General features: G+C 50.7%; 2 protein-coding genes across 2 annotated transcripts in view; both read right to left on the bottom strand.

The window, feature by feature from the left end:
* ARHGEF9 (Cdc42 guanine nucleotide exchange factor 9) overlaps positions 1-26,293 on the bottom strand; it is a 158,388-nt gene that overhangs the window by 86,441 nt on the left and 45,654 nt on the right. The window lies entirely within an intron of this gene.
* Positions 8,803-8,982, bottom strand: LOC134050211 (uncharacterized). Its single transcript, XM_062503138.1, has one exon. It carries the CDS (start codon positions 8,980-8,982, stop codon positions 8,803-8,805), a length of 180 nt encoding a protein of 59 aa, XP_062359122.1.

Genomic DNA, 26,293 nt, shown 5'->3' with positions numbered 1-26,293 from the left:
CCCCTGCCATTCCTGCTGTCTGACTTGCTTGGGTTTTTGGTTTTGCTCCTCTGTGTGTCCATAATCCCCCCCATCCCTGCACGTCCCCTCCCATTCCTGATGCTCCAGCACTGATCCCCCGAGTGCCAACGGGACCAGACAAGTGTTCATCCAGCTGCAGGAACCTTCAAATGGTGATGAAGCCCTTCTGAATCCTGTGTGGGCAGGGCAGGCAAGGCGAGGGAGAGGGGGAGAGCCGAGGAGCAGCAGCCCAGGGCTAAAAGTGGATGTTGACTTCACTCTCCCATTTGGGAGTAGGTGGAGGAGGTGGGTGGCCGTGAGCAGAGGGGAGGTGGAGGGGGCAGCAGCTATTTCCAGCTGCACTCATGTGCCATTTCTCTCAGTGCTGAGATCTCAGAGAAAACAGCAGGAGGTGGGGAGTGGGGGGAACCAAAAAGGAAAATCACAGACTCCGTGCAGGAGAACATGTTAAGGAACAAGAGAAAAGTCGTTACCAACAGCACAGCACTGAGATTCTACCAGTACTGGGGGGGTTTAAAAATATAACAAAACCCAAGGCTGCTGGGACTGCTTCCCTGCATTGGGCACAAGAGGATATGATGGAAATGAGGCCACTGAGCGAGGGGCTCAAGGTGTGGCCCCAAAATGATGCAAAAGCTGCTGCTTGCAGAAAGCCTCCCTCCTAATAAACTGCGAGGTTTTCTTGGCTCCCAGAGATTATGTAATATGTTCATGCCTGCTGCTGCTGCTGCTGCTGCTGACTCATATTTTCCAAAATATATCTGGGAAGGAAGGAAAACATATGCACATGTGTTTTAATCCATAGGTTTCCCTGCCCGTGTCCAGAGCGCTGCCTGCACACGCGTGTGCACATACGTGCCCTGACATGTGTGGGGAGGAGGGACAGGGATAAGGACAGGGACAGCTGCTGGACAACAGAGATTAAACCAGCAGTGCTTTCTGGGGCAAGGCACAGCAACTCTATCAGTGCAGGAGGGACCAGGGGAGCCATGGAGAGAGATGGCAAAGGGGGAAGCACTGAGCACGCACTGCCCATAACCTCCAGCCAAACCTGCGCTCTGGGGAACAGACACAGACTCGTGCTGAGCTCCAAATCCTGCTGGGAAAATGGGGTTTGTGGCAGTTGGGACCACGGTGACAATCTGCAAATGGCAGGGGGCTGAGAGGCACATCAGGGGTGGCCACAGCACGTGGGTCAGCAGCACCCAGCCCTGCAGAGGGGTGCTGGGGACAGCAGGGCCAGTGCTCCCTGAATTCCAGCAATCCACAGTCTGGCTCCTGTTAATAAATGCCTGGGAACACATTTCCCAGGCTCTGGGCTTCTCCTGGCTGAAGATTTCCAGTTCTAAGGCAGCCTGTTATTCTTAAGCAAATCTGTTCCCAGCCTGCAGCTTCGGGAGGTTTAGTTCCTCCGCTCCGTGCCTGGGTGCACTTTTAATTCCTTAGCAAAGACTTTTTGACAATTCTGCAAAGCCCTCAGTATCCAGGAGATAGGATCGATCTGCTGCTGGGCATTGGAACAGAGATCCATCTCCCTTGGAGCAGAGGAGACTGAAAATCTATCCAGATGTCAGCCCCTGATCACCAAATCACAGCAGAAGCTCTGCACCGATGACAGCCCCCATTTCCTCGCACTGCCTGCTCCTCGTGCCCTGGCAAAATCAGGGGACAATTCCCCACACAAGGACAGGTGACAGTGCCCCTGTCCATTCTCACCCACACCTCTGGAGAGGGAACAGGCCTCTCCTTCATCCTTGCACCATCCTCATCCCCATCCAAGGGCACTGTTGATATTCCCTGCCTTAGTCATCCAACACCAGAGGTAAGACAATTCTGTTTTAACACCTAAAACGTCCTCAGAGTCAACTGCTCTTTCTTGTTTTAGGGCAACTTTAAAATGTTTCATCTGCATTCAAAACGGGTTCCAGAATTTTTACTTTTTAACTTAATTCTTCTAGAACTTCACAAAAGAGCGAACATCCAGCATGCTTAAAAGGCTTTGGAATAAACCTTAAAACCAAACATTAAAGATCGATCACGCTTTTTCAAGATTATACTAAAACTGACTGAAGCTCAACTAGATAAGGAAAGAGAGTTGCATTAAATTAATCAGCACCTTATCAAGCCAGGAAGAAAGAACTGTAGATAACAAGCCTTCCCTAAATTTGGTATCAGAACAGAAACTTCAGTGCACAACGTACTGAGAGAACCTTGTCAGATTTACTGAACACAATACAGGAGAGTGGAGCGGCAGAAATAGCAGGGGAATGTGGTCCATAGAAATGCTTTCAAAAATCCCTGTTTTCTGATAATGCCAACAAGAGCTGATGCTTCTGTCAAATGGAACGATTTTACTTGACAAAACTTTTCCCCGGGTATGCCCAGCAAATTAACCCACCCTTACTGGGGTAAAAGATGGATCCTTAAGGATTTGCTCTGCACTCCTGTGTGTGGAGCTGAGGTCAGACTTCATTTGCTCGATCACAAGGGCACAGTTCTGTGCACAGTTCCATCCTTTCTGCTTTCCAAGCCCTCGCAGTTGGGCCCATTCCTCTCCTGGCATCTCTCAGCGTGAGCTGCAGCCACTCTCACAGCTCTGATATCCCATGCAGGGGGCTCCAGAGCCCCAAAACTGGCACCAGCAGCAGCTTAACCCTTTGGAAAATTTGGGGTAAAGATCCCGAGGACTGAGAGTGAACAAACCCAGCAACGTGCAGGGATTTTCCCGGATGCCTGGAGAGAGCATCCCTGAGAACCAGACAAGTGTCCTCAGCATTCCAGGTGGGACAGGAGGGCAGCAGGGCTGGGGACAGAGCCCCTGGCAGGCAATAGGACAGCCAGGCACGCTGAGCAGAGCAGTGGGAAGGAAACTCCAGCCTCAGTGCCCCCGGCAAAGCACAAAGCCCCGGGCACCTCGGGCAGGGACAGACAGCCTCACTCGGAAGGACAGGAGGACACTGGAGCACACACAGCTCATCTCACCACAGTGACCAGCCTGGAAATCCACTCGGGGCTTTATCCAGGGACAAAAAGAGAAAACAAAGAGCCGGGGTGACTGATGCTACTTACTGAGACTGCTCTGCCTCCCTAGCACCCAGGGCAGGGCTGCTGGCTGTCCCCAGCACCCACAGGGGTCAGTGCCTGCCCTGCCCATCCTGGCCGGGTCCTGGAGGAGGGGAAGGGGCTGGGGAACAGGTCCTGGAGGAGGGGAAGGGGCTGGGGAACAGCTCATCCCTGCAGACTGAGCCCAGCAGGCGAGCAGGGCGGGCTCAGCGTGGATGCAGCTGAAAATAGCCCCACGGCGGCTGCCAGCAGCCCATACGTTGTGTTATATACGTCTCAGCTGATGCAAAGCGAGGGGCAGGCACTGAGCCACATGGCCCTTCACATGGGCACGGCCACACTCGGCTGCTCCCAGCTCCAAAATCCCCCAAAATTCATCTTCTGCCACGCTGGAGCAGCTCAGCACACAGAGCCCCGCACCAGACGCTACCCCACGGCAAGGTCTGCACAAAAATAGACAGCCCAGACCCAAACACGGTGCCAAACACCCTCCCCCACTGCTCCAGATCCCAGTCCTGTTAACCCCCATCCCAAAATGTGCCACTCTGCAAACGCCACGTGCCTCAGTTTCCCCAGCTCTGTGATGGCACGAGGGGTGGCTCCCCAAAGCAGTTCGCTCCTATGGAATTACATCCGTGGGGATAAACTAGAGTCAGTTGAAATTCAGATCTAATTCTTGAAATCCTTGCATGCACACACTCCCTTCGATCCCCCAAAATTCTCTTTAATTCAGGTGGTGAAGCTTTCAGGCTGCCCAACACAGTCCCCACCAGCACAGCCCTGGGGAGCTCCTGCCCCTGTGAACACCCCATCAGGGTGGTGTTTCTGACAATGCCAGAGTAATCCCAAGGAAAACCGGGAATAAGGAGCAGAGGCCACGTGGCCTTTTGCTGGTTAGAGCCAACCCATCTGTGGGTGCTTGCAGATTAAGTCTCATTTCCACTCAGGAAAGAAAACCAACCACAACTAATAAAACAAAGACAATAAATCACAGTTCCTCCAGCAGCTCTTCCTCCAGGAGCATCTATTTTTAGTGGGAAGCATCAATCACCACAGCTCCTGCTGTCTACAACAGCTCCAACAGGCAAAAGCCAGGTAGGCAGAGCTGGGCACAAGGTGGGCACACACGGGTCCCCCACCTGCACTGCCACTGTCCCCCGGCCACAAAGGGACACACAGGAGAACACCAGGCATGGCTCCACCTCAAGTACTGTGATATTCCTCCATCCCAGACGGAAAAGAGAAGCCACAAGGCAACAAAGGAACAAAGGAACGTGCCCAAGGCCATACAGTAAATCAGTGGCAAAGCCAGGACTATCCTCTGTACAAGCATCCTCTTGAAACAGGACAATTCTTACACAATTATTAACAATTGGGAGTTTTCCTCAAACTTCTGGAGGCTCCGCAGCTCTGAGACAAATCCTTGTGTTTTACCAAAATAGCTCTTCCAACATTTCACTGGGAGAGAGAGAGACACACACTGAGCACGGTTATCACAGCCAGCTGAGAAAATCCACACTGGAAATGTAAAACACAGGAGCCTCCCCGGGGGAGATCATCCTTCCAAGAGCACACGGACACACATGCAAGCAGGCACGGCACACGGAGCACTCAAAACTGAACACACAAGCCAAGCACCACAAAATGAAATAACAACACAGACAGGGGTTCTAGCCACAAATTAAAAATAAAATTAACAACAACAAAGAAACAACAGCAACAACAAGAAAAAAAACCCAAACAAAAAAAACTTACATGGATTTTTGGCAATTTTCCTTCAGACATTATACACAGCAGCTGAGCTGTGTACTGAATACCTGATCCAAAAAGAAATATAACCACATTATGCAAACAGATGGGGGGGCAGGAGTCAGGTGAACATGCAGCTCCTAAGAACAGTCATCTACAGGCTGAGAAAGCACCTCTGCATTCCCCCAGCAGGGCTCACATCTGGGCACATCTTCACTCCCCGCACAGCAAAATCCAGCACTGTGCTGCTGCCATCCCAAGGGAAAAGCCAAATGGCAGGACAGGACAGAGCCACCACGTCACACACCTCGGAGCTGTCCCATCCCCTCCAACCTGTCATGTGAGCTTTGAAACAGAGGTGGGAAATAGCCAGGGTAGGGGAGGCAGCCTTTAGAAACACGAAAGGAAAGCACTTTATCTGCCTTAAAGAAAGAGCATTAAAAGCGCCGTGCAGGCAGGACAAGCCGGGATCATCCCGATGCTTAGGATTTCTGGGAAGGGCTGGGAGAGGGGGAACATCACCCTTACCCCATGAAGAGGAGGGTCCCTGAATCTCTGAGACGGCGGATCGCTGCTCAGGAGGAATGGACTTTTTATGGACTGTGGGAAACAGGGTTGCTATGATACAGGCAGAGGCATTTTCATGAATCCTGTGGCAAATAACATTGAATTCTGCTTAAGCAGACAACAGCAAGGCAGGTCTCCCATCAGCCAGCCTCAGCAAACACGCAGCAGCAAGCACTGAAGGAGATTATATGCATCACGAACATGCTTTTTGCAGACAAATTTGTAGGTTGTTTTTTTTTTTTTTTCCCCTTTGGGAAATTATCCAGAGGGTCAGAGTTTTGATTCCTTTAAAGGAATGACTTCTCCGCTTCATCCCTGGGTTTGAGCATCCCCACAGAGGCGAAGAAATGCAGGGGAGTCACGGGGTGGAAGCACCTCCAAGGGACCCGAGCGTGACCTGGATGGTCCCACGGGAAAGCTGCAATCCCAGGGATGTGTCACAGAATGCAAATGGCACCAGGAATGCTGCAGGCACAGCCGCTCAGGGATCTGCTGGGGACTGGCAGTGCTGTCACCCCAGAAAGCTCCCGGTGCTCAGGAAGGGTTCGAGGCGCTGTGTCCAGCTCGGACACGCCTGGGAATGCCAAACCACAAAATCAGGGCTGGGGCAGGGGCTGGAGAGGTGGGCATTGGGCTGGGAAACAGGGAGCAAGCTAAACAAGCAGCAAGGCCAGCCCTCACTCACTCCTTCACCTCTTGTTTCCTCTCTTTCCCCCCAAAATTCCAACAGGAAGCCCGAGATAACGGGAACGGTGCTGCTACAATAACAAAGTTTGCTGCTGCCAGATTTCCTATTGCTCTGTATTAACTTCCCTTCTTTAACTCCACCAGCCTTCAGGAGGACGAAAGGCAAAGAGAAAAAAAAAAAAAAGTTGCGATAAAATCACATTAATTCTCCCAAAAACAACTCGGCTCCCAGCAGCTGAGCATGCAGAACCCCTCGTGCTCCCCGTGCAGCCCCAGCACACCCCAGCCCAGGGATGCAACCAGAGGGGCAGAGCACAACGAGCCCCGGGGCACGGCAGGAACAGCCACCACTCATTCCCAAATATCCCCCCAAGAGTACAAGCTCTGGATGGAGGAATGCACCCAGGAAACCCTGGTGGGTACTGGGCATTCCTCGTAGAAATCGTATTGAAAGGTAAACCTTAGTGCCAGAGAGCCCTGAGAAAATAAACATTCACAGCCACAGCCCGCTGGAACTCACTGCTCAGTTTTGGGCTTGGGTTTTTGCTCATTTCTAAACCTTTTCTCCTCCAAATCCCTTTGCTGCTCCCCTGAAGGGATCATTTTGGCTGCTGTTTGATCGATTCCCTCTCCATGGTGATCTCAGCTCATTTATTACCTTTCCAGGAGATTCTGCAACCTATAAAACTAATGACACGGGATGGCCAACAGGCAAATAGAGCAAATTTGAGCTGTTTAACAACACAAACCATCCTCAGCAGCAATTTTATTCACTTGCTTTTTTTTTTTTTTTTTAGAGAAGATTGACTCTTGTCTCCTGTGAAGTGAAGCAGGTACCTCTTGCAGACAGCTACAAGTGAAGAGGGGGAACAGAGCCAGCAGGCACAGGAGCATCTTCCTGGGCTAGGATCTCGTGGCTTTCCTCCCCACTAAAACAAGCTACTGCCCCATAACACTTTTGGGGATGATTATTCCCACCCTGGGATTCAAGGGAAAAAATTTTTTTCTCTTTTATTTAGAGCTAAAAGCACTTTGGAAGTGCCAAGTTTGCTGAATTTAACTCCGTTTTCAGTCATGCCAGCATTGAAAAGCCATCAGCTCCCGAGCCCTGCTCAGCACTTAACTCCCAGCACACAAACCCTCACTGGGAAATAACTCCATGTCTCCATCTCTAACCTCCAGCTTTGTCTTTACCCATCAGCTACATGGTTAATTTTTCTTTTTCAGAGGACATCAAATAAATAATAGATAGCTGGAATTAGCATGAACTAATTAAATTATCAAGGCAATAAATTTCCAATGACCATCAGCAAAATATATAAAAAAAAACATTTTCAGACTGGTATTTTTGTTCATTGTAAGCAATTCTGATTTTTCTGGAGGGGAAAATAACACATTTTTTTAAAATTCCTAAGATCTCTAACAGAAGCACTGAACAGAGAGATTTTTTTTCCGGAGGAAAAGGCATTTCTCTTTCCAGACATTCCCTTTGTATTCCCTCCAAACTTCTCGTGCTTCCACTGGAGCCCCCAGCCAGCTCTGCTTCCAAGCTGTAAACATTGAAATTTCAGGCTAGAAGCACATCTAACTGCTGGACACCTTTCCAGCAAGCCCATAATACACAACTTAGCACTTCATTTTCCAGAAAATCAATGTAAATAAAGTCATGCGAAGCAACCCATCTCAAAAGCTTGTTATCCTTGAGGTGGGCAAAGATTTTTCTTAGATACATTCCCCAGAATTTGATATACACACACACATGAAAGAAAGAAAAGAAAGCCAAAATCAGATTTCTAGAAAATCAAAGCAAAACCCAACCCCTCCGTATGTGTTGCTTTAGCAAAGAAAAACAAAGCTTGCGTTGCCCTTTCTCCCTTTGATCCTTCCTTCCCAATTTGCAGAGACAGAAACCACATACAACTAGAATAAAACCCCAGCAGGTTATGTTTAGGTCCCTCTCACATCTCTCAAAAAAAAAAGGAGCTGGGTTACATCAGTGTGGACATCGAATTTGGATGCTTTGGGACTGAATCTTGAGAAATCAAATCAGATCATCAAGGCAACACAGATAAATACATGAAGTAGAATTTTCTCTCTCTCTCTCTTTTTTTTTTTTGTGGCTGAATGTTATTTTAGCAAAGATTTAATCCTTTAATAAGATTTCTCAAACATCCCCCCCCCCCTTAAAAATGCCCATAGCTCAATTCCATTGCACACACCAGCACCTCTCACCTGGCACCTACATGGTTACTCTCACAGACATTGCACATTAATTGCTTGCTAGAAACCGCACACAAAAAATTACTTATTATTAACCTGAGCCTCTATTTCAAAGGAAAGCAAAACAACACAGCCAGAGCTCACCACAGACAGATCATTTTCACTCTGCTGCTGCCTAAAGAAGCACAACTCCATCACACAACCATGGACCGCTGTTATTGTTATCACATTAACACCCCGGCAAAAGCAGCTACACTTAAAGGCATACTTAAAAGACAAAGACATGACAAAAGATTTAGGGAGAGATAATAATACCAACGTCATACATATCACAGCGAGGCCATGTTGAAGCTCAACGCGTTTCCCCCCTCAGTAAGAAATCTCTCTCTCTCTTTCTCTCTCTCTTGCCTTTCTCTCTCTCTCTCCTGCTCGTGCTCTCTTGTTGAATTGCTAGTGGTAGTAGTAGCCCCCAACAGCTCAGGAGAAAAAATCCATTTAACGAGTGCCCAGGAAGAACATGAGTATGACATTCACAAGCAATAGCACCACAATCACTGCAAAAACGACCACCGTTTGAACATCCAAGGTCATGGTGCAATGCAGAACACTGTAGTGTTCGAGGTGTGGGGCTGGCAGATTTGGAGAAGTCAACCTCTGCTCTGTAAGACTGTCCATACATCCACCATGCTAGAATAGAGGAGAAAACTGATCCTGGTTTTGGGCTGGTTCGTAATGCTTTGTGCTCTGCCTTTAGTTTCTCCCCTATCTGCTGTCTCTAGCTCATTCTGAGCCCGCTAAGTGAAGCATCATCACAACCAGCGAGCACTCGGGACGCAAAATCCTTCCTGTAGGAAAAAGAGCGAGCGCTGTCTGCGAGCTTCTCTCTCTGTCTCGTCCCCCCTGTCTCTCCGGCTCTCTCTCTCGCTGGCTGGCTCGCTTTTTAATTCGTCAAGCCAGTGCAGATACGGAGCCCGTGTGAGTGTGACAGCTCTGCAAGCTGCTGCGGCTGCATCCCTCGCAGCGAGGCGGACCCTGGCGCATACAAATCAGCTCCAGTGACCAGGCAGCGACGGCATCCTGGCTGTCACTCAAACGCAGAAGGAAGCTCTGGCTCCATAAATACGCGAGGTTTCCGCCCGCCGCGACAGCGAGCGCCACGCAGCCGCGGCTCTGCCCCGCGCTCCCCAAGCGCTCGGATGCTCCGGCTCCAAAGCGGCTCCAAAGCGGCTCCAAAGCGGCCCCGAGGTGGCTCCAAAGCGGCTCCAAAGCGGCTCCAAAGCGGCCCCGAGGTGGCTCCAAAGCGGCTCCAAAGCGGCTCCAAAGCGGCCCCGAGGTGGCTCCAATGCGGCTCCAATGCGGCTCCCAGCCGCGCGCATCCCGCTCCGCACCGCCCCGGGATGCGCGGCTGCTCTGGAGGCGCCCAGATTCCCTGGAAAATACCGAGCCCCCAAAGCCCGCGCGGAGCAAAGCGGCCAAAAATAACAAACAACAACAAAAAAAGGTGATTCGTGGTAACCGGGGAATTCGGTGTGAGCCCGGAATGTGGGAATCGGGCAGGGGGAATCACGGTTTAGCTGTGTACAATCGTTCTCCCATCAGGAATCCTGTGACCTCTCCACTCAGCGCTGCGCTGGCTGTCTCCATCTAAGAGTTAATCTGAATTCTGACTCTACAGACAGAGAGCTATAAAAGGGGGGCGAGGACAGATGGAGGATCTTTATTCCTTCGGCAGCAGCCAGAAATGCTCACTCCTACATTAAAATCACACACACACACACAGGGTTTATGGTCCAGGTGCCAGGTGCTATCCCAAACCCCCATCTCAGCTCCCAGAACCAGCAGGTACCTCCGAGAGGCATCACAATGCACACAAAGCAGATACACTCAGCTGGAAAAAGCAAATGATTTTCCAGACAAAGACAAATATAGAAGTGCTGCCAATGCATATGCATAATGCACTAAAATGTGCATCCGGGGGCTGAGCACGGCACCTTCCAGGAAAGCTGCGCCTCCGAACGTTCCCACACAGACACGAGGCCAACAGGCACCACACGAGCACCTCGCTGCTTCTCCTGCAGAAAACGGTGAGACTTGGGCAGGACTTTCATGTCTGAACCTGGTCAGCTTCGTGGTTTAACCTCAGCCTCCCCAGCAAGGGCCAGCCTGTCCCGCAGCGTCCTTCCAGGGCTACGGCGTTTGGGAAGGGACAGGGATGATGCTCCTGCCCAAGTCTCACCAACACCAAACCCAGCCGTTTAATGAAGGTTTGGTTTAATTTAATGAAGGCTTCTGCCCCACTCACACCAACACCAAACCCAGCTGTTTAATGCAAGGCTTGGTTTACTTCCTTTTTTTTTTTGCTAGAGGGTTCCCCCAAAAGCAGGAGGGTCCTGTATCCATCCCAAACACCATCAAAGGAGAAACCATGGCAGGACTGAGGCTTCACTGGGTCTCCCTCGATGGTCTCCAGTCTGACCCACTGCTTTGTGCCAGACTCAGTCAGCACCATCCTGCTCATTTCTGACCAGCTCTGGAGCAATTTTGGGCTGGGATGTGTTTGTAGCTGCAGAGGGTGGGTTGTGTTGAGCAGCAATAGAAACAAGAACAGCTGGGGTTCCTTAGGTGGTTTATTTTGGGAGGTGTCTCTCCAGCATCGGAGGCCCCTGCTCTGTCCAGGCAGGGAGTTTCTCATTCTGGAGGACAGTGAAAAGCTCTTTTTCACCTGTACAAGCACAGGAAGCTGCTTTAAGGCTGCCCCAGGCTGCCCCGCTAGCACACATGCCAGGCTGGATCTAGTTGATGGATCTGCCTCATCCCCAGCTTCCAAACCTGCATTTTCTATCAATGATCCATTTTTAGGATAGCCAGTCTGTCTGATGTAATTTTAGACTAATCAGAATAGCAAACATAAAATTATTTGGGTTGGAAGGGACCTTGGAGATCGTTTAGTTCCAACACGTAATAGATGTGGAATATTTATTATTATTGCTACCATCCTTTCCCAAAACAACACAGGCAATTTTCCAAAACATAAACCTGAACTCACAAAAAACAGCCAGGAAATTCCAGTTTCAGTCTCAGAAGAAGCAACTACTTCCCCAGAACATACAACCAGCCCGAATTCAGAGGGATTTTATGGCCAGTATATCTTTTCCTCTGAACTGCAGTGAGCACAGAGGGAGCCTGGGTGTGGAGCCCAGAGGAAATGTTAGAAGGAGCCCAGTGCAGATATTCTGCTGGTCCACACTCCCCCAGGGCCTGGGGACAGCACAGCCCATCCCTGCCTCTGTCTCCTGCAAGGGCCAGAGAGCTTTCAAGGCTGAACCCCAGAGCCAGGGGAGACAAAGCAGGGCAGGGGGAGCAGCAGAGGCTGGGAAACCTCCAGAACAAAGATGCACACATCACACATGCTCACTAAACACTTCCGGAGCCCAACGGGAGGGTTTCACTGCCAGCACCGAGCCTGGCAGGGCTGGGGCTGGAATTCTGCAAGAGCTGAGCCACTCCGAGCACGGGGGAGGGCATGGATTAGAAATAGAGCCACAGAAACACAGAGCCACAGAACCACAGAGCCACAGAAACACAGAGCCACAGAAACACAGAGCCACAGAACCACAGAAACACAGAGCCACAGAAACACAGAGCCACAGAAACACAGAAACACAGAGCCACAGGAACACAGAGCCACAGAAACACAGAGCCACAGGAACACAGGAACACAGAGCCACAGAAACACAGAGCCACAGGAACACAGAACCACAGAGCCACAGGAACACAGAGCCACAGGAACACAGAACCACAGAGCCACAGGAACACAGAGCCACAGAAACACAGAAACACAGAGCCACAGGAACACAGAGCCACAGAAACACAGAACCACAGAAACACAGAAACACAGAGCCACAGAACCACAGAGCCACAGAAACACAGAACCACAGAAACACAGAAACACAGAGCCACAGGAACACAGAGCCACAGAAACACAGAGCCACAGGAACACAGGAACACAGAGCCACAGAAACACAGAGCCACAGAACCACAGAGCCACAGAAACACAGAGCCACAGAAACACAGAGCCACAGAACCACAGAAACACAGAACCACAGAAACACAGAGCCACAGAACCACAGAGCCACAGAAACACAGAACCACAGAAACACAGAAACACAGAGCCACAGAACCACAGAGCCACAGAAACACAGAACCACAGAAACACAGAAACACAGAGCCACAGGAACACAGAGCCACAGAAACACAGAGCCACAGGAACACAGGAACACAGAGCCACAGAAACACAGAGCCACAGAAACACAGAGCCACAGAACCACAGAGCCACAGAAACACAGAACCACAGAAACACAGAGCCACAGGAACACAGAGCCACAGAAACACAGAGCCACAGGAACACAGAGCCACAGAAACACAGAGCCACAGGAACACAGAGCCACAGGAACACAGAGCCACAGAAACACAGAGCCACAGAAACACAGAGCCACAGAACCACAGAACCACAGAAACACAGAGCCACAGGAACACAGAGCCACAGAAACACAGAGCCACAGAAACACAGAACCACAGAAACACAGAGCCACAGAAACACAGAGCCACAGAACGACAGAACCACAGAGCCACAGACAGAGCCACAGAGCCAGCCCCTCCTGAGCTGCTGGCCCCCAAAGCCCCCATCACGGGAGACACGGGAGGCTGTGGGGTCCCCACTGCTGGGCTGCCTGCCCTGGGGAGCCTGGAGGATGCTGCAGCCTGGAGGATGCTGCAGCCTGGAGGATGCTGCAGCCTGGGAGGCTCAGCTGCAGCATCCCCTTCCTCAGGTCAAACACCCCCTAAAAGATCAGGCAGGAAAGCCCCGGGTGCCTCACCTCACCCAGGGACAGGCTGGGGGCTCCAGAGGAGGCTGTGTGTGTGTTAACAGCAGCACAAACAGATTTACTGCAGAGAAGCTTCTATTTAAATTATATTTGCAGTATTCCAAAAGTACTTCCTGCTTTATATAATTTCCCATGTCTTCTGCATGCACTAAATGTTAATTTTACTACAAAAATGGATGGTACCTTCTCTTAGAAGCCTTACTGATAAAGCACACCTACACAGCAGGGGTTTATATAAAACCACAGTGAAGTTGAACTTTGTGCAATTCTCCCTGGGAAGTTTGGTCTAACGTTCTGTAGAGAGCGAGACGAGGAAGATTTTTAGCAGTTCCATAAAACACCACATCCCTCAGTGCACAGAACATGCAGAACTACAGCAGCTTTGGGGAGCACAGTTTGCGAATGTGGTGGTTTGTAAAGGCTCCCTGAATTTTTTTTTACCTGCTGAGATTTTCACACAGTGATCAGAATTCCATTCTCCAGGGTGGCTGATCACTGTAACATCAAGGCCACGAGAAAACTGTTTCTTGTAGAAATCTCTATAAACTAAAGGGGGAAGTCTGGTCTCCCAAATAAATTAGCAAAAGACTATTTTAAAGACAGTAAACTAACCGAGTTGTTTTCTATACGTTTTCAGTGTGAAAGAAAAAAACTGTGTGGAGTGGGAGGGAAAGTGGTCTGAAGTTTTATTCTAAGTTTTTTTTTTTTCCTTATAGTTTCTAGTAATAAAGTTCCTCTTTGTAGCATTTAAAGTTAAACCCGTTTTGCCGTCCTCCTAATCCTATCTCACAACAACAACAACAACAAAATCTCAAATTAACAGACCAAAACCACTACACTAAATTAGTGTTTCTGCCCAGTTTCAAACTGAAACCAAAACAGTGATGCAGGATCAGCGAGGGATTGGACGAGAAAGGAGATTGGAATTTCAGCACCTCTCCGGAGGGACAGCAGGCAGGGAAGGAGCTCGCATCACTCCATCCAGCTCTGGATCTGCATCCATCCCATGGACGCATGGGACAGAGAGCTCTGCACACCCAAATAACACCCAAGTAACTCACAGAGGGGCCCTACACTGACATTAATTACAAGACAGGAATTTTGGAGCGAGCCACAGAGGCGGATGATGCCAAATCCTCCCGTGCAGAACACACCGGGCTCTCTCAGCCTTGTGACCACGTCTCCCTCCAATGGATGTCTCCAGTAATTAGCACACCCCGCTCCGTGCAGCCCAGCAAACCCTGCTCGCACTCAGCAGCCAGGATTTGGGATTGGAATTCTTACAGCTCCTGGATTCCCCTTGCCAGGACAGTCCAGGGGTGTGGGGCTGTGTCAGCTCCAATTCCCTGTCCTGCTCTAGATACCTGTGCAGAATAACAACCTCCACTCTTGGACAGACTCTGTTTTGTCAACACACCAGCTCCACCTTCTATATTAACTGGGAAAATGAGAAAATGAGCCACTAAATTCTTAACCTTAATTAACCAGAGAATTCTGGCCACGCCGCTGTGGCACAGCTCTGGGATGGGACAGGAGGAGCCCAAATCTGCAACCCTTTGGCCAAAGGAGATAAGTCTCAGTGAATTGGGGGAAATTTCAAACAAATCACAGCGTGGCTCGTGATTCTGAGCAGGAATAAAATTGGTCTGGATGGATGAAATCCATGGCCAAGGGGAAAACACTGCTGGTGATTGTCAACCCCAAACTGCTTTGGCTCAAGCACCCACCCCCAGACCTTTAGGGCACCACCAGGGAAGTTTAAACTTCCCAGCTGAATTGATCCTGCCCCCAAGAAGGAACAGACAGCCATGGTACCCAGGGATGTGTGGGCACCTGCTCCTCCTTTCCATTCCCAGTCTCTCGTGCTCACAAACGCTGCTGTGACGTTGGACACCATGTGAGGGGTGACTTACAGACTCCATTAGAGATTATAAGAAAACCATTATTTTTATTTTCCTAATCTAGGCAGGAATTAAACTCTGGGTTTCAGAGATTAAAGGCCAGCGAGATTATGATTTGCTGTTTCCAAAAAGGAGGATTTCCTTAAGCTGGGAGTTGCCTCCTTTTCCTTTCTCCTCACAGAATGCCTGACAGAGCCCTCTTTTCCATCCTGGGCCAGATGGCAGCACCAGCCTGAGAGCTGCAAAGCTGCTGCAAAGGGCAGATTTTTCCTCAAGAACCTCCATAATCTTTTACGTTTATGGAATGGCTTCATGGGAAGCTTTAAAAATCCCCAAACACCCAAAATTCCTTACCCAAACTGCAAAACAGATGATACTTGTATAGAGACTTGGACTTGATTTTTGGCTGTGAAAAATTAACTTTCCAGTCACCCACAGCTCCTTGCCTTTCCACTCCATCCCTCAAATGGAAAGCTTCCTCACTGTCCACATACACTTGGGACTTTTTTCCAGTAATTTCCTCTTTCTAAAGGACTGCATAAGCTGAGAGCCAGCAAAGCAGTGACGTGAGGGAGAAGTTAGATGTGGGAGAGAGCAGGGAAGGACCATATGAAGCAAGATGCCCTTGTGGCAAGGCAGGGAATGCTGGAAAGAGAAGAAATTAAGTTTCTAAGCCCACTTGTGCAAAGTTTAGAGCACACAGAGCACTTCTGGAGGCTGAATTCAGCAGCACGACCACCTGGCCAAGAGCTGCACAAAGCTCAGTGGCCATGGGGAAGGACCTGAGCATCTCCAGGTCACTGCTCCAAGCATTCTGTGAAAAAAAGCCACAAGAATTTCACCAAAAGCTGAGCCACAGCAGCAATGGAATCAGTGCCACAGCTCCTGTGACACTGCACAGACCATGCTGGAATGGCACAGAGAGCCTGGCTGGGGGGGCTGAGTCCACTGTGCTCCTCTGGATTGCAGTGAGAACAACAAATTTCTATTTTTAAGTTTACTTGAAATTAAAGCATTAAGACAGACTAAAATCTCCTGCCCCTGGCAATGGTGTTGCGAGTGCTTTCTGCTCTCCTTGCATCTGCTGCACACTCCAGAAGCATCTTCAGATTCCCAGTGATGAAAAAGAAAATAAACCCCCCTTAAATCCTGCAGAAATCAGATGTGGTAACACCAATTACCCTGGTCACAGAAAAAGACTTCAGGGGCTGAGCAAGTTCTGTTTAAAAGGACCCATCCAATTCAGATGCTCGTTTCAACCTTATGTAAGCTCTCCTTGGCCTAAAGGAACACAGAGACCTTTACTCCTTAATTTTATTTCTCAGCTTTTGGGCTCACTGTTGAGCCTGGGAAAAGGTAAAGAAAGCAAAGCCTCAACTGCAGAAAAATCCAAGGCAAGTCCCTTCCTTGGGGGAAGACAAGCGCTCCCTCCAAGCACACTGACACGAAATTGCAGAATTTTCACATCACCACATGTCTGGACAAAGTGGTGGGTGAAAAAAAAAAAAAAATTACCTGCTAGAAACTAAAACTAAACCCTTTTGAATTCAGGGTCAGTGCCCCCAGTGGGGTCCCTGAGAAATTCAGCTGCACAAAGAGGGAAACTCTTTGGCGTGAAAATCCAAGGGTGCATTTCAGCACTTGCAAGGGGATGAGGGGGAAAAGCAATCGGCCAGAGCTCCCTGCAGCCTCCTCACCCCCCTCCTGCCACACTTGGCTCTGGCTTCCCTGGGCTTCTCCTTGTCCAGACACTAAGAAAAGGAAAAACCATCTCATTAAGGAGCTGACCCACGGGTCTCATGTTCTTCACACAAATTAACCCAGAGAATTGGATGTGTTTCATATAAATCGTTTTCTCCCCCTCTCTCTGACTCCCCCCGCAAAAGGAGAGGGAACAGCCTATTGAATCTGGCACTCTTTTAATGAAGAAAACAGTGCGAGCCAACCTGATGAAGTAGGAATTCCAAATGGATAGCAGTAGGTGTATGAATAGAACATAGCGCACCCATTTTTACCAGCATTAAAAAGAAGTTTATAGCTTTTCCCTATTTTGTTTTCCCTTTTCTCCAAGCGAGGCAGGTGAATGCCAGTAGGATCCATTCCCTCTCCCAGCACAGTGGGATTCCCTGCAGGGAGAGGGAGCACAGGCTCTGCCTTCCAGGAACGGCCAGAGCTGCCCTCCTGCAGCTGGTGACAATTGTGTGACAGCCAAGGGGACCCCGGCTGTGCCACAGGGACCCCATCAGTGTCACAGGGACCCCATCAGTGCCACAGGGACCATGGCTGTGCCACAGGGACCCCATCAGTGTCACAGGGACCCCATCAGTGCCACAGGGACCATGGCTGTGCCATAGGGACCCCATCAGTGTCACAGGGACCATGGCTGTGCCACAGGGACCATGGCTGTGCCATAGGGACCCCATCAGTGCCACAGGGACCATGGCTGTGCCATAGGGACCCCATCAGTGCCACAGGGACCATGGCTGTGCCATAGGGACCCCATCAGTGTCACAGGGACCATGGCTGTGCCACAGGGACCATGGCTGTGCCACAGGGACCATGGCTGTGCCACAGGGACACCATCAGTGCCACAGGGACCCCAACAGTGCCACAGGGACCCCATCAGTGCCACAGGGACCATGGCTGTGCCATAGGGACCCCATCAGTGCCACAGGGACCCCATCAGTGCCACAGGGACCATGGCTGTGCCATAGGGACCCCAACAGTGCCACAGGGACCCCATCAGTGCCACAGGGACCCCATCAGTGCCACAGGGACCATGGCTGTGCCATAGGGACCCCAACAGTGCCACAGGGACCCCATCAGTGCCACAGGGACCATGGCTGTGCCATAGGGACCCCAACAGTGCCACAGGGACCCCATCAGTGCCACAGGGACCCCATCAGTGCCACAGGGACCATGGCTGTGCCATAGGGACCCCAACAGTGCCACAGGGACCCCATCAGTGCCACAGGGACCCCATCAGTGCCACAGGGACCATGGCTGTGCCACAGGGACCCCATCAGTGCCACAGGGACCCCATCAGTGCCACAGGGACCCCATCAGTGCCACAGGGACCATGGCTGTGCCACAGGGACCATGGCTGTGCCATAGGGACCCCAACAGTGCCACAGGGACCCCATCAGTGCCACAGGGACCCCATCAGTGCCACAGGGACCATGGCTGTGCCACAGGGACCATGGCTGTGCCATAGGGACCCCAACAGTGCCACAGGGACACCATCAGTGCCACAGGGACCCCATCAGTGCCACAGGGACACCATCAGTGCCACAGGGACCCCGGCTGTGCCACAGGGACCCCAACAGTGCCACAGGGACCCCATCAGTGCCACAGGGACCCCGGCTGTGCCACAGGGACCCCAACAGTGCCACAGGGACCCCGGCAGTGGGACAGGGACCCCAACAGTGCCACAGGGACCCCATCAGTGCCACTGGCAGCTTGGCAGAACGGGGAGGAAGGGGTTGGGAGCGACTCTGAACAAGAGCACAACTCCTTGGCTTCAGTGGGAGACACCAGAGCTCCAATCAAGGAACTCTTTACTCCTCATCCAGACTAAGCTGGAGATTTCACAGGCTGAACCTGGCTCCTAGATAAGACAGACTAAAAGAAGGCACCCCTACCTTTCCTAGGCACAGCACTCTGGCCAGTCCCTACCAACACTTGTCTTTACTCTCCCTGCCCATATTACATAATAAGCATCTTTATTTTTTTTTTTCGTAAGTCGTCTTTTCATAACAATAGAAACTATTGGAGCCCGAGATAACTTGATGAATTTTTCCTATTATCTAAGAGCTTAGTCACTCAGGGAATTAGTCATGTTCAAAATAACAGCCAGGCTCAAAGAGATTCAGAGCAACCATTCCAGAGCAGAAGCAGCTAATGTCATAAATACATTAAGATGTCAGCTTGAAGCATTTCAGAGATTTTTCAAGAAGTGTTTAAAAAAAGAAAAACCCTTTGATGAGATACAAGGAAATCAGGTTCTCAGCACTTAAAAAACCTCATGGTTTGCAAAGGCAGCTCAAACACTGAAACCCTGAGCAGGAGGGACAGATGGACGTGGAGACCACATGGGGTGTGTGGCTTCCCAGCAAGCACAGCCTGCTCAGAGCTCCACAGAAATCCTGCTTGCCATGCCTGTGGCACCCTCCCAGGCTTTTCCAGACATCCCTGATGTATCTCAAGAGACAGGGGAGTTATTGGTGTGTCCATTATTCAGCAGGTAGGAACTGGAGCCAGAGCCATGGAAATGGAGCCAGCGTTCCTCCCAGCCCCTCCTGGGATAATCATCAGCATGGAGCAGGGATTTATCCAAATATTTTTATTTATCACGACACCAGCTCTTTCTCAACCTGGACATTTGGCATAGCAGCACCAGCAGGAGGCTGTAACTGTGAGGTTTTAAAGCAGCCCCAAAGTGGAAGAGAAATGGCAAACTGAACAGCAACTATGTAAGAAAAATCCCACAAAAAATTGCATTTGGGCTTTGGGGGCTCCCACGGAATTCTCCAATGCATGCAGAGCTCAGGCAAGCCAAGCATCAAGCTCCAGTGACAGGAGACCTGGGCGAACAGGAACAAACTTCCAAACTTCCCACTCTGCTGTGGAAAATCCCTCCCTGCTGAGGCCACAGGGCAGCATCCTGTGCAGGACACCCAGAGCACTCAGGAGCTTCCCTGGGACTGCTCCAGCAGCAGCCAGCTCTCCCTGCTCCCTCTGATCTCTGCAGGAAAACTGCTCTGGGCCTCTTCACTCCTGTTTTTCCCTAATGCCTGGATACCACAAGCTCCTCTTTCCATCCTGCCCTGGCCTGGCTGCTCTCTACCAGCTGCTTTTGCTTATCCAATCTTTCAAAAACAAAAGTCAAACCCAAACCGCTTTTTATTACTTCTCTTTTCCAGACTCCACATTGAGAAGTTTTTTGGGTTTTTTTGTTGGTTTTTTTTTTTTTTTTTTACAAAGTGTACTTTGTACTTCCAATACCCTGTGATTTTCACACTGACAGGTAGAAAAGAGTCAGTGAGGAAAAAAGCTGCTGACCTGCCCCACTCAGGGGCTTCTCCCCCACCTGCAGCATCTGGCCCTTTGATTCACTCACTGTCACCATCTTTTAGGTTGTGATGATTTACAAGAGATTACTTTTTGCTTACAAGAAAAATGGGAAATATCAACAGCAGCTTGATTTTAAGTATTTGAAGAATAGGCAGTGTAAAAATATCACTATTTATGGCTGTAAAAGAAAAAAGCTGGGACTGGGTCTGTTGAAGGGGATGGCTGCACTCACCTGGACTCTCACAGGCACGACATGAAACCCAAAAGGAGACCCTTTGTGAGGAAATACCATGGAAGACTCACACTTGTGTTACTTGTAATACAGTCAAAGACTTGGGGAAAAAACTCAGGCCTTGTCAGATAAAAAAATTCCAGAAGAGGCTGTATTTTGTCCTGATTTAATCCAACTCATTTGATTACCGTGCTGGATCAATATCCTCTGAAGAATGCCAAAGCAAATAATCATTGCACTCACACACTGCTCAGATGTGCAGATTGATTCTCATCACTACCAATGACAATTAGTTGAATTTTTTCTAGGTTAGGAACAGATACTAGAGAGTTTAGCAACGTGGCACCACTGAAGCATGGAAAACACCCCCGTGGGATGCCAGCATAATTGGGAAAAGATTAATTGTTTAAAAAATGGGAAGCAGCACATGCAAAGGAGGGGAAAAAGAAGCTCCGACAGCTTAATATTATGGAATAATAGCTTGGGTTTAGGGGTTGATTTGGGAAGAAAAAGCCACCTGCCACAAGAACAAAAGGTACTCCTTGTAAAGCATTAATGACATGCTTCTTAAAGATGAGAAACTCTGAAACAGAGCAGATCTGAGTCCTGAACCCAAACTGAGAACAGAAAACAGCATTTTGAATAAATCAGTGCTGTGCAGAACTCAAGAGAAATCAGGCTTAAAATCCAGGTTTCGACCAATGTGCCTGAGCAGAACAAAGTCCAGGGATGCTGCCAGAATAAATGGGTATTGCTGGTCTTTAGCAGCACACAGAAAACAATACTGGAGTGAAAAATACAGCTGAAAAACCGTAACAGAGACTCGGTGCCTGTGGAAATGGGTCCAGTGACGCTCTGGATGAAAGGCTGAGGTTGGGCACGGCACGGGAGGCTGTGTGAGGAGCAGCCAAGCTTCACCCAGGAGCAAACAGAGCTGCTTGATGGCTCCATAGTACATTTTAGCCAGCAGACTGAGGTAATAATATTCCCACTGAATTGCTGAAATGCAGCTGCTCCTGGTGTGGAATAACTCACTTGTTTAGCACAGTTCACCAAATGATCAACATCTGAAGTACTGAAATTTCAAATAACTTACCACTGGGGACAGCAAGGAAAATCTGCATTGGAGGGAGTATTGCTATCCACACTGGCACTTGGCCAGGACATCTGGACCAACACATCTTGTCTTGCTAAAGGAGCAGAATTTGTAGGGACCAAGTGTTGGCTTTAGGTGCTCCCAGTATCCCCGTGCTCCAAGGGCAGGAGCCCCTGAACCCCCAGGCCACCCATCCCCAGGGAAACAGACTCCTCACTGCCAGGGACTGCCAACAGCTCTGCTGGCTTTATCTTATTTGGTTCGGTTTTACTTGAAATAGTTTATTATTTTCAGCTATCTGGAGATATGTGGAGTATCTCCAAATGCTGCTGAGGTTCTTGGACTGCTGTAAAAAATATAGAAACCACAGCTCTCTCTTTTATTTTTCCTTTGTTAGAAGGAGCAATACTGGGAAATTCCCCGGTAGAACCTGCTTTAGAATCAATCACTGGAGTTTTACTTTCCCCCAAAAATATCTTCTATTACAGGCTATAGTAACCACTCTAATTTCTCTCGAAGAGAAAGCAAAGATCAGACTAATGAGAACAGAATAACACAGCCGGCAGCAAGGAAGGAATCCGGGAAGATGAGAGGGCAGGGAAGTGCCGAGTCCTGTGCTGTGTCAATTAGAACAGCACTTTGTCCTGCACCATCCCCAGCCCCTCCCCAGCGGGGCTCAGCAGCCACCTGGGAGAAAAGGAACAAGAGACAAGAGCCTCATCCGGCTTCCAGGACCACTTTTTATCCCTGACAGCGAGGGCGGAGAGGGGCAAAGTGTGAGCAGAGGAGCACAGAGAAAGAAATCCCATCCCTCCGGATGCTCCGGGTGGGCGGGAGGCAGCAGCAAAACCCCCCGAGGTGCTGCTGGGTGCCAGAAAAACCTTAAACAGGACCCTGAAATAACGTGTGTTGTGCTGCAGGCTGATATCTACACCCCAACCGGAGCTTTTCGGGAACCCCCCGGCCCCGGTCGCGTGAGGATCGGAGCGGGGATGGATGGCAGGGGGAGAAGGGGCAGCGATCCCGGGATCTCTCCCAAAGGCTCCCCGCTGCCAGCAGCATCTGCCGGTGCCCCCGGAGCCGGAACGCGGGTGACGCCAGCTCCAGAGCGGGGTTCCAAACCCGGGACCACCCCGCAAGGATGCCCGAGCAGCACGGAGAACATCAGGGAAAGGCAAATCCAAAAAAAAACAACAAAAAATAAAAAAATAAATAAAAAAAAATTAAAAAAAATCCCATCCCCGCACGGAGCCGTGGGGGGAAATGCCATTGTAAAGGAGAGCTGGGCAAGGAGAGCGAGCTGGAGGAGAATCTCAGGAACAACCGCATCGCTTCTCGGGGAAGTTTCTGAACGAGACCGAGGGGCCCTGCGGAGCCCGGGGGAACTCGGCCGGAGGAGTGTCCCTGTGCCAGGAATGCTGCACGCCGCGCTCCCCCCGCACCGCAACTCATCATCATCATCCTCCTCCTCCGAAAGGGGCACAGCTGACAGCTCCCGGCTGCCCCAGCCAGCACCCAGCCCCGGGCTGGCGCTCCTGTGTGCCACCACACGCCGGAGAACCGGGCAAAGCCTTTGCTGCTGCTGCTGCTTCTTCTTCTTCTTCTTCTTCTTCTTGTCCCCCCACTCTGCCAACCCAGGGGTTCGCCCTATGGAACCCCCTCCCCAGCCCTGCCGCTCCCTCCCACGCCCCGAGCCGTGCCCACCCTCCTTCCTTCCTTCCTTGGAATTTCTCCTTTTGCTCAGCAGTTTGGGAATGCAGAGTGTATAAAATGGCTACAGAGTGATCAATGGTTTCAAGGACAGGGAGTAAAGGAGGAGTCAGGAGATAGGACGGAGGTTCGCTTCCCTGTCAAAGTACTGCAATAAGAGGAAAAGAGAAAGACATAGCTACCTGAACTCACCATTCCTGTTCCATCCCTTAGCCACTGCATCTTGCTTCTGATGATGTCCTTATTATCAGGGAGGGGAAGGGAAAAAAAAAAAATCCCTACTGCCTGGCGAGAGCTGGCAGGAAAAAAAAGAAGCCCCCCACCCCCACCCTAGGCTGGAGCTTTCAGTCAGCCATCCCCGAGCCCGGCAATCCCGTGCCTGTCAGGAGCACGTTCTCAGCAGCCTCCTCACTACCTGCGATTGTGCTTATTTATTTCAGTCACGGACCCAGGCATTTGAGGGGAGGGGGATGTCCTTTCGTTTTTCCTTTTTTTTTTTTTTTTTTTCCCTGCTGTGCTTTAAAACTCTGCAGGAGGGGAGGGGAGTGGAAGAGAGGGGGAGACAGACGCGAACTTGGGGAGGGTCCCCGCAGTCGCCCAGCGCCCCGGGCATCCCGTGCCCTGCTGCCCTCGTCCCCAGCGCTGCAGGACTCCGGCTCTGCAGAGCCAGCACATGCTCCACGCTCAGCAAGGGGCTGGAGATTTTGCTGACGTTCAGAGGGGCAGCAGGTCCTCATGCTGAGGAGTCCCCTTCCCACTTGCAAGCAAAGCTCCCAGCCCAGCCCAGCCCTGCCGTGCCCGGGGTGATTCTCCCCCAGCACCGACACCCCGCTCCCCATTCCTGCTGTTCATCCCCTGCCTGTTTCCCCGGATTTTTTCCCCCACTTTCTGACCACAGCAAGGAAACCAGAGCCCCTCTGCACAGTTAAGAAAGCAAATACACTGGTTCAAGCGTTGCCACCCACCACGTCGAGGGAGAGGAGATCTCGGTGTCTGGCGCTGGCTGGGAGAGGCGGCGGCAGCATATGGGATGTGTAGAACCAACTGGGAACGGGGCTGAATCCTGGCGGATGCTCCAGCTGGGACACGCACATGGACATGGTTCTCCCCATGGTGGGCACAGCGCACACACACGCACACACACGCACACACACACACACACACACACACACAGGGGCTGGCAGGAGCTGGCCAGGGCCGCTCACGGTGGCGCAGCCATCCCGGGGCTCGGTGCCCACAGGAAGGGGCAGCCCTGGAGGAGGACTGACACACCCCTGAGTACAGGAAAATGCCTCACCAATATTCCCAAAATCCCCTCTTTGGCAGGTGAATCTGCAGCTGGGCTTTAGGGACAGGAGAGGGCAGGTAGGAACCGTGGCGGCAGCGTGGGGAATGGCTGGCAGCATGCTCGGGGCACAGGCAGGACACTGGGGACACTGGACATGCTGGATCCACGCACAGGATATGCTGTAAAATCTGTGGAGAAGCTCCAAGCTCATCAGTTAGAGCTGCAGAGGATTTAGGGTTGTGTGTGCATGGGTTTTTCCTCCACGCCTCAAGGGCAGAAGGGCATTTGGATCTCCCGCTCCTGGCCTCTGGAGGAGTCCACATTTCCCGTGCAGCTGGAGATTTTGAGTCAGGGAACAACACACAGATCCTCGTGACTGCCACTTTCTGCTGGTCCTGTGCCACTCAGTAGGATCAGAGCTTAGGTGTCTTCACTTATTTACTGAAATGGGCCAGACCAGAAGTGCAGGCAGGACTGGAGGGATGCTGCCCAGCATCTCTGCACTGCTGGGGCCCCACGCAGCCTGCTCCAGTTCCATCAAGCCATATCCCATCACCTTCTGTACAGGCACTGACAGCCATCATTATTCCCAGAGATGCCTGACAAAAGAAGGAGTCAGGAGGCAAATGCTTGTATTCCAAACTTTGGAATTCTGCCTAAGTTTCGAGTGGCAGAAACACCAGGTAAGTTATCTACATCCACAGGAGGGCTCTAGTTGGAAAATCCCACCTCTGACAGCCATTCTGGAATGTGCTGTCAATCCTGGTCCTCTCCAGGGAGAGCCCCATCTCCTGCAGCAGGTGATGGCCACGGCTTTGTGCAGCTCTGGAATCAGATCTCACAGGTACCTCACCTGTTTGGGATGTCAGACAGAGCCAGCACAACCTCATCAAAAGCTGCAGGGGCTGGGAGAGCTGGGACAGCAGAACTGACAGACAGACAGACATCCTGAATGGACACTGCTTCAAAAACTTGGACTGAAAACATAGAGCAATGATCAGATTATCTCCAATTGAAGGTTAAATATTTTTTTTTCTATCAGGAAAGTTTAAATGATATCTGCATGGTTGTCAGCACACACACGCAGAATCCAACAAGAACCCTCTTAAGCACAAGATCAGCTTTAAACCATGCACTGCATCCATCACCCCAGGAACTTCACTCACTTTGGTCAAACTTGCACCCTGGCAGTGCAAATGGAGGGGCATTTGTGTGGCACATCCCACCCTGTAGCTCGAATTGGGAATGTGGATCTGGAGGAGGACAGTATTTGTGGAGGACTGTTTCAAACGAGCAGGAGTGATCCCAGTTTCTCTCCTCCTGCCAGCTGCTGATCAGGCCTGTCAATAAGGCTCATATTCCACTGTTTCACTTCCTATGCCTTGTTTACACTCAGATGATTTGAGAAGCAAACCAAGAGTAGTCAGGTTAATTCCAGCTCCCTGCGAAGGTATTGAAAGGCAAGAAAGCCCCAAGATCAGCCAAATCTCTGAACGGGCTGCACACAAATCCCATCCTGCCCAGAGCAGTGGGGCAGACGTCTTCTCTGGCACAGGGAACCTCAGAGAGAACCCAGCTGCATTTCCCTGCCAAGAAAATGCACCTCTGCTGCCTCATTGTCAATGCAAAGTGCTCTGCAGGCAGCCAGCGGGCAGGGGACCAAGCCTGGAGTCCCTGCCAGAGCAGGGGGAGCAGGGAAAAGCCACCTGTGGGCTTCTTCTGGGTCCCATGCAGGGCCAGGAGCTGGGCTGGGACAATCCTTGTGGGCTCCTTCCAGCTCAGGATATTCAGTGATCCTCT

This window comes from Cinclus cinclus, chromosome 15 (assembly GCF_963662255.1).
Source record: "Cinclus cinclus chromosome 15, bCinCin1.1, whole genome shotgun sequence".
NCBI lineage: Eukaryota > Metazoa > Chordata > Aves > Passeriformes > Cinclidae > Cinclus > Cinclus cinclus.
This window is presented reverse-complemented; position numbering and strand designations above follow the sequence as displayed.